General features: G+C 41.0%; 1 protein-coding gene across 1 annotated transcript in view; it reads right to left on the bottom strand.

Annotated features, from left to right (window-relative positions):
- Positions 1–355: 355 nt before the first annotated feature.
- Positions 356–13,646, bottom strand: part of slc4a5a (solute carrier family 4 member 5a) — a 51,325-nt gene continuing 38,034 nt past the window's right edge. The window contains exons 19-23 of the mRNA XM_036598853.1: positions 13,477–13,545; positions 8,736–8,909; positions 7,537–7,716; positions 5,894–5,949; positions 356–527 (exon numbers count right to left, since the gene is read on the bottom strand). Of these exons, the coding sequence (XP_036454746.1) occupies positions 356–527; positions 5,894–5,949; positions 7,537–7,716; positions 8,736–8,909; positions 13,477–13,545 (651 nt within the window). The remainder of the gene's footprint in view (positions 528–5,893; positions 5,950–7,536; positions 7,717–8,735; positions 8,910–13,476; positions 13,546–13,646) is intronic.

Raw genomic sequence — 13,646 nt, 5'->3', positions numbered from 1 at the left:
GTAGTGTGACGTCAATTTTATCTAGATCTCTAGAAGACCAAAGATGAAAACACAACATAGACTCTACATACACAGCAATACAAATATATTTACCTAAAATATACACTGATTTAAAGTAAGAAAATAATTCTTCAACCTCATTTCACTTTGGTTCTTAGCTTGTATCATTCTTCGCAAAACTGATCTGTGTTTTAAGGTTGCTTGAGTTGGAGATAGTTCCGTATTTCACAGTGCAACTGAGGCATTTGAAGAAAAGACAAGAAGTTCTTGCCGAGTTCAATCAGAGCAGTTTACAGGCAAGCTAGAAAACTTCTGCAAACGCAGTGTCCATAGACCACTGAGTCCACTCAGGCTCTCAGAGGGTTGTCTCGCTGCTCATGTCGCGGTGTCTGTCCCGGGGGTCCATGTCCGTGTCCTCGTAGTCGGATTCCATCTCGATCTTGACCTGCGGTACCGGGCAGGACATTCCACGAGTGACAGTCATCGCTGGGGACGACGGGCACGAGATCTTCAGGTGCAAGGTGATGCTGCGGAGCAGCGAGGTCCCGTTACAAGAGTGAGGAGGGCAGAGTGGAAGAGGAGGTGGAATGGCAAATGGTCAGGGGTCACCGGTGTAACTCTTTACCCATCCATTACAAAAGTATGAAAGTTTGATATCCGAACCTACAGTTTAGGGGCAAGTCTTTGGAAGAGGGACAAGAGAGCCCAATCTGGCCTTTTACTCCAAATGTAGTCGATCAGGAAAGACATGTTGGGTGTCTGAAGTTTGCTTCCTTAGTTTTGCTGGATGTACACTAATGTAGCAAACAAGTCATGGAAGCTTGTACCCTGCCAGTAAACATCAAATTGCACTACACGTAAGATTCTCTGGACCTGCCGTTAAATGTTAATTCATGTGCAAATTTCTCAAGAATTTTTTTACCTTACACTTACATTTACATCTATGACTGTCAGACCTCAGCATCATCTGAACAATGCAGAAGAGTGCAGCAAGTGATCATGGGTCAATGCTAAGCTAAAGGCTAACCACAAAAGACTGGCCATTACTTCCAAATCTCTCTAATGTTCACTTCGTCGATACCAAATGGGACCAAAGTTACCGCTGCAACTGACTTCACAACAGGAGATAAAGAATTACTGAAAGATGCCTGACTCAACCATTCAGGTAAACAGGATAACATTAGTTTGCACACTGTGTCATCTGCACTTGTGTAAGTTTACCAGTATAAAGGTTCTGACAAAATTTACATCTTAGAAAGAACTTCAGCTGGTATACCAGATGAGCCAGGATACTGCCCACTACTGTCATTCTGTATCAGTAACCATTTAAGATTACTTAACATTTGTTGGAAATGTGTAATGATTCAGGCACGTAGTTTGTTGCCAATTGGTACTTATAAGGTTTTATTATTGTTAGCTACATTAGCCTCGTAGCTCCAGCACAACCTAAAGAGGTAAACTTCAGACCACGAACATGTCTTGGCTGATCAATTGCCTCCAGGTTAAGGGGGAAAACAGTGTAGATTTAATTTTTCACCAAACTGTTCAGTTAAACCAAAGAAATGAACTTGAAGCTTCATGCACTTGAATGGGAAACACATTAATCCTCACCACAAAGCCAAGCAATTCCCAGACAGCCAGCCAGGATCAACTCTTTCATTGCAGTGAGAGGTGATAGTAGGTAGATCAAAATCTAATCTTGACCTCAGAATTTGAGATTGTGTCAAACTTGAAACCATGTATATCATTACACCTCTATTCAGCTCATAGAAAATCTCTTGCAGATCCAGAGAAGTTAAGAAGGTTTCTGCCCAGAAGGCTTAACATTTCAGTATCAAGATTTCTTCCCCAGTGTCCCAGATAATTTCACTGTGACAGCCTAGCCTATGATCCCCGACAAATCAAGCTAAACTTTACATTACATGGAACTGAGTAAATAGAACTACCTTAGTTCATGCTTACTGGGAGTTACAACAGTTTTAGCCTTGCGACTCGTTCTTGATTGAGCGTAAAGCGTGATTAAAAACTAGAATAACAAGTATGTGATCACAGCCTGACTTGAAAGCCTATTTGCCCTAAAATACTATCATCCAGACCATGCACAAACAGCAATGCAGACATCCCAGCCAGCAGCATTCAATGTACTGCAATATGTGAGTAAAGCTACAAAAGCACATATCTGGATAAGAAAAAGGCTGTTATGTGTGGGTATTATGTCACAACGATCATGGGCAAAGCAGTAAGGCCCATTTTCCAGAAACAGGTTAAAGAAATAGTTTGGCAAAGTAATCAAATTTACACAGTTTCTCCCCTTTTACCCCAAATAAGAATGATCAACCAAGACATGTTTGGTGTCTGAAGTTTGCTTCTTTAGTTTTGCATTGGAGCTACGAGGCTTAGCTTCTATCATTTGTTAGCTACAAACAGCTTCAAGTAATGGAAGCTGTTTTTATTAGATCGGAATCGGTAGACAGCAGTTGGTGGGCTCCTGAGTGGTGCAACCATCTACTTTTACGTTCACAGTAGCGAATGTCGCCTCAATGTTGACTCTTATGGGTGTATTCAAGGCCGTTTTTGTTGCTTGTGGATGTGTACACTGTCCAGCTTCTGACAAGAAAACGTATCTACTACACATGTACTGCCATTTTGTTTAGAATTTGAACTGTTTGCAAGTTTACAAGTTTAGAAGTTTCTTTTCTACTTTTCTACACTGAATACGAACAAAACGCTGAACGAAACAAAAATTCCAGAGACCTCAGACAGTCCATGTCGACTCTAAATTTGAGCCAATCATTTACATTGTTGCCTCACCACGTCATACTTCATTTGAATAAAGCTTGTCACTTGTTGCCCTTGCAGCATGTCACTTGTTGCTAAATCGCTGCTACAAATGACCTACACCCATTCACAGGAAGTGAATGGTTGCCTGTCGATCTGTTACCAGCTAATGTGAACATATGTTAAGCCCTGGTCCTATCTTCGGTAGATCACAAGTTTGATCCCCAGTGATGCCACAGCCATCCGTGGTCGGGAGTACAAGAGAGCGTAAAAGTCCTTGGCCCCCCATAATTGGCAGTTAGCATTCTCCTCCAAGCGTGTTGAACTGTTCAATGAGAAAATGAGGTGGTGCTTCTCGTGTCTTGGAAGAAGCACCTGCTAACCTTCACCCTCCCAGCTTGATAGCATCATGTGACAGGAGGAGACCTACCCAGTGTTTGGAACTTGCCACAACTAAATTGGGGAGGTTGATTTTCAAAGACTTTGGCCATTAGATAATACTGGAAATGTGCTTACGTGTCTCAGCCCACACATTGTATGCTTCGGGTTAAAGAACAAGGCCCAAAAATTGACAATCAGCCTATTTGGCCGTAAAGAAAATAGTACTTTTATCCATTTTATAGGTAACATAATGCTAATTTATGAGGTATAACCTGTTATACTTGTTAGCTATGATAGCCTTGTAGCTCCACTGCAAAATTAAAGAAGCAAACATCAGACAACAAACATGTCTTGGCTGATCGACTACATTTGGGAAACTGCAAATGTGATTTTTTGGCAAATTTTTTCTAAACCAAGTCTGAACAGGGACACTTCGCAAAAGCACAGCCACAGTCAAAAGTAAAGAATGAGCAACATACACATACACAGAGGAGAAAGAAACAACCAAAATTTCTAATTTTGAGTTTGCAACCTCAGATGAGCAACAGCTCTATTTGATATTTGATTTAATGAATATCAGCATTTACATCCTGGAGCATCTGAGTTTAGTTTATAAGAATGATTTTGCTGCATGGTTTATTATAATTATCATTAACATATATGCAATCCTGGTCAGAATATTGTAAACTCTGTGCCAGGCCAGTTAGATCCATGCTAAATGCCTTGTGTGTATTGTGTGTAGATGTATGCAAAAGGAAACAAATGTTCCAGAAAAGAATCTGACAGTTTACGTCCATCTGCATTGCTTCGAAGCGCATGGAAAGGACAATAAGGAGGGACACTTTTTTAGTCCATAGCATGTACAGCACTGTGCAAAACACAAAGAAGGCGCTCTTTATTTATTTAATTTCCAGTCAAAACAGTCATTAAATACAAGTTAATCATATTTCAGGAGATTATGCAAGAGAATCGACTTGTATAAGGAAGAGGAAAGATACAGAGACAGTGGGTCTCCTAACAATGGGACCCCTAACAACCACCTGGAAGACCTGGTAGATCATCAAATCTTATTTGTACCCATCAGATAAACAGTCTATCCTTTCACTGTGAGAAGACAACTCAATACTATGGGTCTAAAGGAAGTGTAGCTGTCAAGCAGCCCTCACTGATAAAAGAAAACATCAAACAGAGAGGTTGCTGGTGTTCTCAGAACAATGGGCTGACCAGTCCAGACCTCAACATCACTCAATGTGTTTGGGATTACTTAAACCCGAGAAGCAGAAAGTGCAACCAACCTCTTAGACTGAACTTTGGAGGTGTGGAAAAACATCCCTGCCGTTTTCTTTGAAACAGTGAAAGCAAGTCTCCTGAAAAAGAGACCCTTAAGACTGAAAAATGTGATATCAAATAATTGAGGCTTAAATATGTCTGACAAATGAGTACCTTGTACACACTTAATGGCTGTTTTGACTGGACTTTTGCTCAGTACTGTACTTACTGAACACTGAAATAAGCAAGTCATATTATTGTATTTTTAATACACACTATATTTCATGCTGTCTAATAGCAAAACTCAGCTGTTTATGTCTATTTAAAGCATTTGTCTATAATGATGATCACTGTGAAGTAAAGAAAATGTACAACAGTGTTCATGAATTTTGAGCAACAGAAAAGCAAAATCTGCAGGGACTGCAGGTGAGTGTGTGTGTTATTGCATGTCTGCATGTAGAGAGAGGTGACAAATTAAAGGAAACGACTGAATAAATGAGTAGAGAATCATAACAGGTGCAGATACGTTTGGATCAAGACGAAAAGAGAAATGGGGTTCAAAGACTGGATTCAGATCTATGGGAAAGACATCAGTAAAGAAGTCTCGACACTGTGGTTCCTCAGGTGTCGGGAACGTGATCAGATTTAGTAAGAAAAGTCCATCCACTACTACATAGATAATTGGGCTGCGGTGCATAAACCGCCTCATTACAAAAACAAATGACCATTTGAGAGGTCAGTGGCGTAGAAACCATTAGCAAGGCCTACAGAGATGTGGAAAACAGTGATAAGGATAGACAAGCCATCCTTCACCATCTTCTCCACAAGTGGAAGAGTGCATGTGCAGCGTACACCAAGAGAACAGCACAGGCCTGACTGCTTGACCCCTACAGTGAGGGGGTTCCAGTTCCTGTTATGATGTTTGCTGCCATGGTTTGAGTCCACTTGTCCTCTTAGAAGGAAGGGTCACTGCAAGTCAATACTGACTGATGTCCTTTATGCTATGATTTCTATTCTGGTCTCTACTGGAATGTTAAGGGTACGACGATTCACTGAATGGTCTGATGAGTATGGAAATGATGGTATCCTTCATAGTCAACCCCTTTGAACACTTACGAGAAATTTAGGACACAGCAGTCTCCACCGCCATCATCACATCACAAATTGAGGATATATCTTTTGGAAAACCAGCGTTCCATCCTTCCAGTACACATCCAGAGAGGTGTAGAATCTACAGCAAGGAGGTCTGAAGCTATTCTATGACTTTACATTGTTTTTTCCTTTAATTTGTCACCCGTCTGTCTGTTTACGTGAGATATAGTGAGGTGTATGTAGTGTGTAAAGTGTATATGGTATACATCAATAGTAATAATTGCCCGGCTGGCAGCGGGCGGTCCACTCTGAGTTGGAGTCGGGGGGCTCTAACAGGTCTCTGTAAGGAAGGTGCAGTTTGAGCACACAGTACCTGCGGTCCAGATCCGTCTCGCCCATTGAGCAGTTGGAGTATGGATGGTACTTCTCCTGTAAGACAGAGGAAACGGGGACGTTTTTGACATGGACATTTCAAGATAACTGTTTTTAGATATTCTTATTCCGAAGGGTTACTTTGTGCTGCAGACAGTTAGCCCCCCATTCACCCCTTTCATCAGTGGTCAGGACCCCCACAGTGAAGGTATTATTTGGGTGATGGATCATTCTCAGCACTGCAGTGACACTGACGTGGTGGTGGTGTTTTAGAGTGTGTTGCGCTGGTACGAGTGGATCAGACACAGCAGTGCTGCTGGAGTTTTTAAACACAGTGTCCACTTACTGTCCACTCTATTAGACACTCCTACCTTGTCAGTCCACCTTGTAGATGTAAAGTCAGAGACAGTAGCTCATCTGCTGCTGCACAGTTTGTGTTGGTCATGCTCTAGTCTTTCATCCATCAGTGGTCAGTTTCAGACCACAGGACGCTGTTGGCTGGATATTTTTGGTTCTCAGTCCAGCAGCGACACTGAGATGTTTAAAAACTCCAGCAGGAGAATGATCACTGTACAGTTTCCATACAACGATCGTTAAATTATGTTTTTTTCTTCTATAGGAATGAATGGAAGAATTGGGCGGGCAAAAGTTAGCGCACCCCACTTCCATTATGGCATTACAAATACACTAGCAATGTCCTAGCGCCCATGCAGGATACCATGGCAACATCCTAGCAACCACCTGTGATACTACAGAAACATCCTACAACCGCTTAACAACACCCATCAGTGACCACTAATGAAAGGGGCTAACAAAATATGCCGACAAACAGATGGACTACAGTCTGTAATTGTAGAACTACTGTCTACTATTGATCTATCTAAGGTAGATACGCTTAATAATGTGCCCAGATTATGTTATTTGATGTTATATTATACTTAATATCTGCACATGCTTAAGTCTCACTTTAATTACTTGTCCTGGGATAAACAAAATAGGAGAAGAAATTTTATAATTTTAATTCTAATTAAAATACTACATTAGCAAACTACATTAATGCTTTAAAATCATAAAAAGGTAAAAATGAAAAGTGCTTCACTCATGTGTGTTTGAAATTATTTTACATTGTAAATATGAGTTCCTGACCTAAAAGTTGCAAATAAAATGAAGGCAAAAAATGTATATATAAAAATGTTATCATGAAGTTGTTATATTAATTCTAATTAATATTTCAAGTGAGTGAATTGTTGAGCTAATAAATGACATCCAAATAAATGTAGTAGATTTATTAATACGTTTAATGATGGTGAGCGCTCAAGAGTTATGTGGCTCTGAGGCCTGTTAAGACCTGTTTCATGTTAAGAGCCACAGTGACCAGTAGGGGGCAGCAGCAGCACACCCCACTGAGCCATTCAAAATCTATTAAGTGCTGATCTTTCCATTCTAAATAGGATACTGGATACTGATGGGATTTTCTGTGTGTAAGTAAGTCTGTTTTGAGACTCGGTGGACGGATATCTTCTCTGGCAGTCGGCCCCTTTGGGAGTCGCTGATAAGCCGGAGTATCTCCAAAGCCCGAGCGGGCCACTTTCTTTTCACTGACCGAAACGATAACGGCGCTAGTCACTCAAAAGCCAGACTTACATCGTCCTCGCTGTCATCTCCCACTCTGCCCTTCTTCTTGTCCTTCTTGCTGCTGCTGTTCTTCTTCTCGTCGTCCTTCTTCTTCTTCTCCTTCTCGGGCAGGAGGTCGTCAAGCCAGGCCAGGTCATGCTGGGAGAAGACCATGTCCAGCATCTTGCGCACCAGCATCAGGCCCAGGATCTGAGAACGCAAGCAGATGGGACTGGTTTTGAGATCGTTAAAAGTCCAAGCACACAAAAATCTCCAGCCATGAGTGGCTCTGTGGTCAGAAACTGACCCTTGATGAAGGGAAGAATATGGCTAATACAAACTGTGCATCAACAGATGGACTACAGCAGTGGTTTCCAAAGCTACCCAGGCCTTGCATATTTTCAAACCAGACCCTGCACATGATGAGCTTGTTAAGTAGTTAATGAGACAAAATCAGCTGAGAATCAGGGGCACCATAAGGAGGGAGGGGCCCCGAAAAGACTTTAAGGCTTACTGGAAGATTCATAAAGGAATAGTTTGGCACAAAATCAAATTCATCTAATTTTCCACTCACCACAGATGTAGTCAGTCAACCAAAATGTTTGGTGTCCAAATTGTGCTTCTTTAGTTTAGAACTGCACTTACAAGGCTATCGTTGCTAACAAACACTAGAACTCAATAGTCACCCAAATAGCCAGAATCGTTGCTGTAAAAATGCAGCACCAAAACTTCTTTCGACCTGCCCAAACCACTTCCAGCTCTTCATTATGGTCATTTATGGTCATATAGACTTGTTGATGTGGCACGGCACGACTTACTAAGAGCTATGAAAATAAATTCTGGGCAGCCACAATACAGAATACCCTTTTCTCTAAACTGTCTGTCCACAGTTTTGTTAATTTCATATTTCATAGTAAATAGTCATACTATGCTTCAAACCACATCGGCAAGTCTTAATCAAGACCTAGATGCTGTTTGAGCAGGCTGTGAGAAGTTTTGGTGATATAGTTTTACAGAAGCGATTTGGGCTATTTGGGTGACCTTTGAGTTCTAGTGTTTGTTAGCCTCATAGCTCCAGTTCTAACCTAAACAAGCAAAATTTGGAAAAGTTTTGGTCCTTCAAAATGCCAGAGCTGGCTCTGGGTGGGACACACACTCTTTCATTCATCCCTGCCTGATCCTTGCTACCACCCTGCAAAGCCAGGGGTTAAGAATAACTTCTGACGTACCATTACAGGGAAGACGATGGCGAGGAAGGTGGATTTGAGGATCCAGAGGACGGCCAGGCAGACGATCTGCAGCAAAGTAAAGAGATGGACCCTTCTGAGAGGCACATGCCGCAGGTACGTGTAGTCCGGCTGGTGCTTTGCTGGCATCAGGAACAGTTTGATCCTGTCCCAGAACTATTGGGAAACAAAAATGAGAAACATATCAACACATCATTTATTGTTATGGGACCTTTACGAAAGTGTAGTATTAGCGATTAGCTGATTATGTTGAAATAATGCCTTAGTTGCAACAGGACAACTGTCCCAAATATACAGGTTTTATTATACCACTAAAACATTAAACACACACATGTACAAATGACTATAGCTGATACATTTTTAATAGTTAATAATTAACATGTTATAGGTTCAAAATACATTATTGTTTTATTGCTACCTGTTACTGACTTACCCCAGGCCTGTAGACAGTTTTTATTTTTACAAAGCAGGATTTCTCAGTTAGCTGGATAACTTAAACCCAAAGTGCAAGACTGTCCAATCATTGGCATGTCTCTCAGCTTCTCCTATTGGACAAGCTTGACTTTGGGCTTTGTTTATAGGTTTTTGACTTGATAGTTTGAAAAGCATTGTTTGGCTAACCTGACTTGTATGTAAACACCACAAATTTGTTGTTTAAATCTTCTACCGTTCTTCCAGTTTCACAGTTTCCATCATTAGACCTACTAAATATAACACACTGCTTGTTCCTTGGAGGACTTGGTGTTAGGAAGAGTTTAGCTGGCTGTTAAAATCAATAGCACTCTTCGAGTCCAGAACAACAGTACACTTATGCTGCTTTCATGTGCTTTTAGAATGATCACACCTGCGAGTTTCCAACCTTTCAATTTGTATTTATAAGCGGAAGCTTTGGAAACAGCCTTGATTTCTGAATTTCCTACTAGTTGTTAACCTCTATCCCTTCATCATTAGGTGGTTGACAAGCTGGACATCTGGATGGACTAGACTGGTTAAGCTGGCAGATCCACTTAGCTGGTTGACCAGACAGCAGACAGGGCATGTTTTTGTTTGACTGGTTTAGTTGGTCTGCCAGCATGACCAACCATGCTAGTTGACAAGTTTGGTCAATCTAGCCATGGTTGTTGACCAGCTTGGTTACTTTAGTCATGGTTGTTGACCAGCTTGGTTTAAGTTAGTCATGGTTGTTGACCAGCTTGGCTATGTTAGTCATGCTGTTCAACCAGCTTGGTCAAGCTAGTCATGCTGATCGTCCAGCTTGGTCAGGTTAGTCATGCTGTTCGAACAGCTTGGTCAATGTAGGCATTGTTGCTGACTTGCTTGGTTAAGCTTGCCATGCTTGTTGACCAGCTTGGTCAAGTTAGTCATGCTGGTCGACCAGCTTGGTCAAGATTGTCATGCTTGTTGACCAGCTTGGTCAAGTTAGTCATGCTGGTCGACCAGCTTGATCAAGCTTATTACGGTTGTTGATCAGCTTGGTCAGTCTAGTCATGGTTGTTAACCAGCTTGATCAAGCGCATTACGGTTGTTGATCAGCTTGGACGGTCTAGTCATGCTGGTTGACCAGCTTGTTCATGCTAGTCATGGTTGTTGACCAGCTTGGTTAAGCTTGTAATGGTTGTCAGTTAGCTTGGTCAAGCTCATCATGCTTGTCGACCAGCTTTTTTTTTTTTTAGAGTTAGCTGGCTGTCCAGCATGGGTTATGTTTTTGTTTAACTTTAATGGTTTAGCTGGTCTGCCAGCATGACCAATTTGACTTAGGTCAACCACAATGTCATGCCAGTCCACCAGCCTGGTTAAGTTCATTACTCTTGTCTTTTAAAGGTAAAACTGGTCATATTTTCATGTGGGAGTCACATATGATTGGCTTTGAGATGGTCACATGATTGGCCTTGTTACAACATCAAAGGGAATTCTACAGATTGTTCATAATGTCTCAGAGTGGTTTGATGTTGAATGGTTCACTTTAAAGTAACTTAAATTGATTTAAATATATGTTTTAGGTCAAAAGCTTCTCAAACCTACCAAAAAAAACAAAGTGTCAGACATCAGACAGTGAATTCATAACCATTTCATGTAAGAACTTTCTGTGAGGGAGCTTTTAGAAAGTTTCACACTTAGTTTACAACCAGGCGAAGCCCTGTTGGTTTAACCGTCCCCAAGATAGTTAATGACCCATATTGTCTCTGCAACATTAAAGGCTTTTGCTCCTTCCACACCTGAATAATGAATCAAAAAACATTTTTCACTTTTTGGCTCTTGTTAGTCCTTTTTCTGTGCCACTGAATGTATGCTGGCCCCCAACTGTCAGGGTTTGATTGCCAGGCGCTGTAAAGCAGCATCTGGCTGCCTCCACACAGCCTGACTCCGCGCTGCCTCATCAGAATGCTGCCGGACGCGGCCAGGGGGAGAAGCATCCTGCATACAAATACCACCTCCCCACCAACCCTCACCTACCTCGTCCCCTCTGTAAACTGACAAACACCCACCAGACAGCCCAAGTTCTCCACCGTTTCACTGCCAGAGCGCGGACAAATCACCCACTCCTTTACGGCTCGAGTGCAAAGTGCAGTGTGCTTCCGAGACAGCACGTAGCCTTTATCAAGCTGCACCGGCGGTGATCTTTTTCCCATTACCATGGCCGATGGAAGCTCAGATGGGTCGCCTAATACTTAACTTCGAGCCTGTCGAGTCTGTCCCTCTACAGCCACATTAGGATTACTAATAGGATCATTGAAGGAATGGATTGGAAATCTTGCAACAGTGTTCCCATTGTCTCAAATAGAGTCAAGGCATGATTGCCACCAAGGTTAGCTTTGGATAAGGAGCTACAAGGCTAATGTATCTACACATTTGTCCATATTTATAGATAACAGTATTTCATACAGTGTCAGAAACCACATTAGCAAGTTTATAGCAGCAGTGGAGACAAGTGTCATGAGGCTAAAGCTTATACACAACCATTCAAATGTAAGAACCAAAAAGTGGTTCTTCTATGGCATGTGAAGAACCTTTTTAACCCCTTAATATCCCAGGCTTAATACATAACTAAGACGTATTATTCAGTAACTAGAGGGACTTCAATGCAAGCTGGTTGAGCTATTCTTAGGTTATAGAAGTGTGTAATTTCAGAGGTTAAATGAACCATTATGGTTCTCTACCAATTTAATTTAAGGGTTTTCCTTTAAATGATGTGGAAGTTCTTTAAACATTATTCACACTCACTTCATCTCATTTACAAAATTGTCTCTCTAAAGAACCATCCACTGAAAGGTTCTTTGGGGAACCAAAAATGGTTCTTCTGTGGCATGGGAAGAACCTTGTATTACAGACTTTCATATAATTAAATGGTTCTCTACCAATCGAAGGTTTCTTCTCTTAAGTTAGGTAGAGGTTTGTTAAACTCTAAAAAGGTTCTTCACACTGACATATATGTGCAGTAATGGTTCTCTAAAGAACTGTCCATGGAAAGGTTCTTTAAGGAACCAAAAATGGTCATTTTATGGCCTGTGAAGAACGTTTTAAAGGTGTAATGTAAAGGTTCTTTACCAGTTCTTCCTAGAATCTTTACACTATGTAGAGGTTCTTTAAACTTTAAAAAGGTCCTTAACGTTCACATCTCATTTACAAAAAATCATTTTTAAAGAACAATCGATTGGAAAGTTCTTTAGGGAACCAAAAATAGTTCTCTTATGGCATATGAAGAACATTTTAAAGGTATAAAAAAACTTAACATAATGTAAAGGTTCTTTACCAATTCAAAGGTTCTTCCTAGAATCTTTACACTATATAAAGGTTCTTTGAACTTTAAAAAGGTCCTTATCATTCACATATATTGAATTGGTACAGAACCTTGACATTATGTTATGGTTCTGTATACCTTTAAAAGGTTCTTTACCAATTCAAATGTTCTTCCTAGAATCTTTACACTATGTAGAGGTTCTTTAAACTTTTGAAAAGGTCCTTATCATTCACATCTCGCTTACAGAAATTCATTTTTTAAAGAACCATTGATTGAAAGGTTCTTTAGCGACGAAAAATGGTTCTTCCATGGCATATGAAGAACTTTTACAGGTATAAAGAACCTTCACATAACGTAAACGTTCGTTACTAAATTTAAGCTTTCTTCCTAGAACCTTTACACCGTGTTAGATGTTCAAAAGTTTCTTCACACTCACACCTCATTTTCAAAAATGATTATCTAAAGAAGGGAACCAAAAGTGGTTCTCCTGTGGCATCACACAAAGAACTCCCTCTGGCACCATTAATTTTATGTGTGAATGATCATAATCCAGTAAATAAGTGTTGTAAACAATGTACTTCCTAAAGACAAAGTGGGACAGTGCCTCATTTCTCTTGCATCTCATGAAGAAGGCACTCTCAAAAATGTCATCAATAACATGGCCGTGCACCATTTCTGACACTTTTATCATTTCAAAAAGCGGGGAGGGTGTCCCCCCTGTCCCCCCCCCCTCTGTCCTCCCTTACTTTGAGCCACTGGTTGCAGTAGCGCTACATACTGGCCTGTTCTTTCAAGCACTGGGCTTTTAAGTTATTACGCTCATCCACTGTGCTTGGCTCCCTAAAAACCTTCTATAAAGCAGAAAGGGCATAAAACTCCTCAGCTGTCCTTGAATGGAGTTACTTCAGCTAGTTCACTGCAGCAAAATCTCTGAGTACATAAATAAAGATAAAATAAAGGAGACTGAAGACTGAAGCCGCTCACCTGGATGCCCCCGAGAGACGCAACACCCATGTAGAGGAACACACCATACAGCACAGGCATGGGGATAAACTGAGGAGAGAAAACAGAGCAGTTAAGCCTCATTCACACCTATACAGATATCTCTCAAAGCGTATTTTTATCCTGGGCTTTGCTCGCACATGCCCATAGCT

This window comes from Colossoma macropomum, unplaced genomic scaffold (genome assembly GCF_904425465.1).
Source record: "Colossoma macropomum unplaced genomic scaffold, Colossoma_macropomum, whole genome shotgun sequence".
NCBI classification, from domain to species: Eukaryota; Metazoa; Chordata; class Actinopteri; order Characiformes; family Serrasalmidae; genus Colossoma; species Colossoma macropomum.
This window is presented reverse-complemented; position numbering and strand designations above follow the sequence as displayed.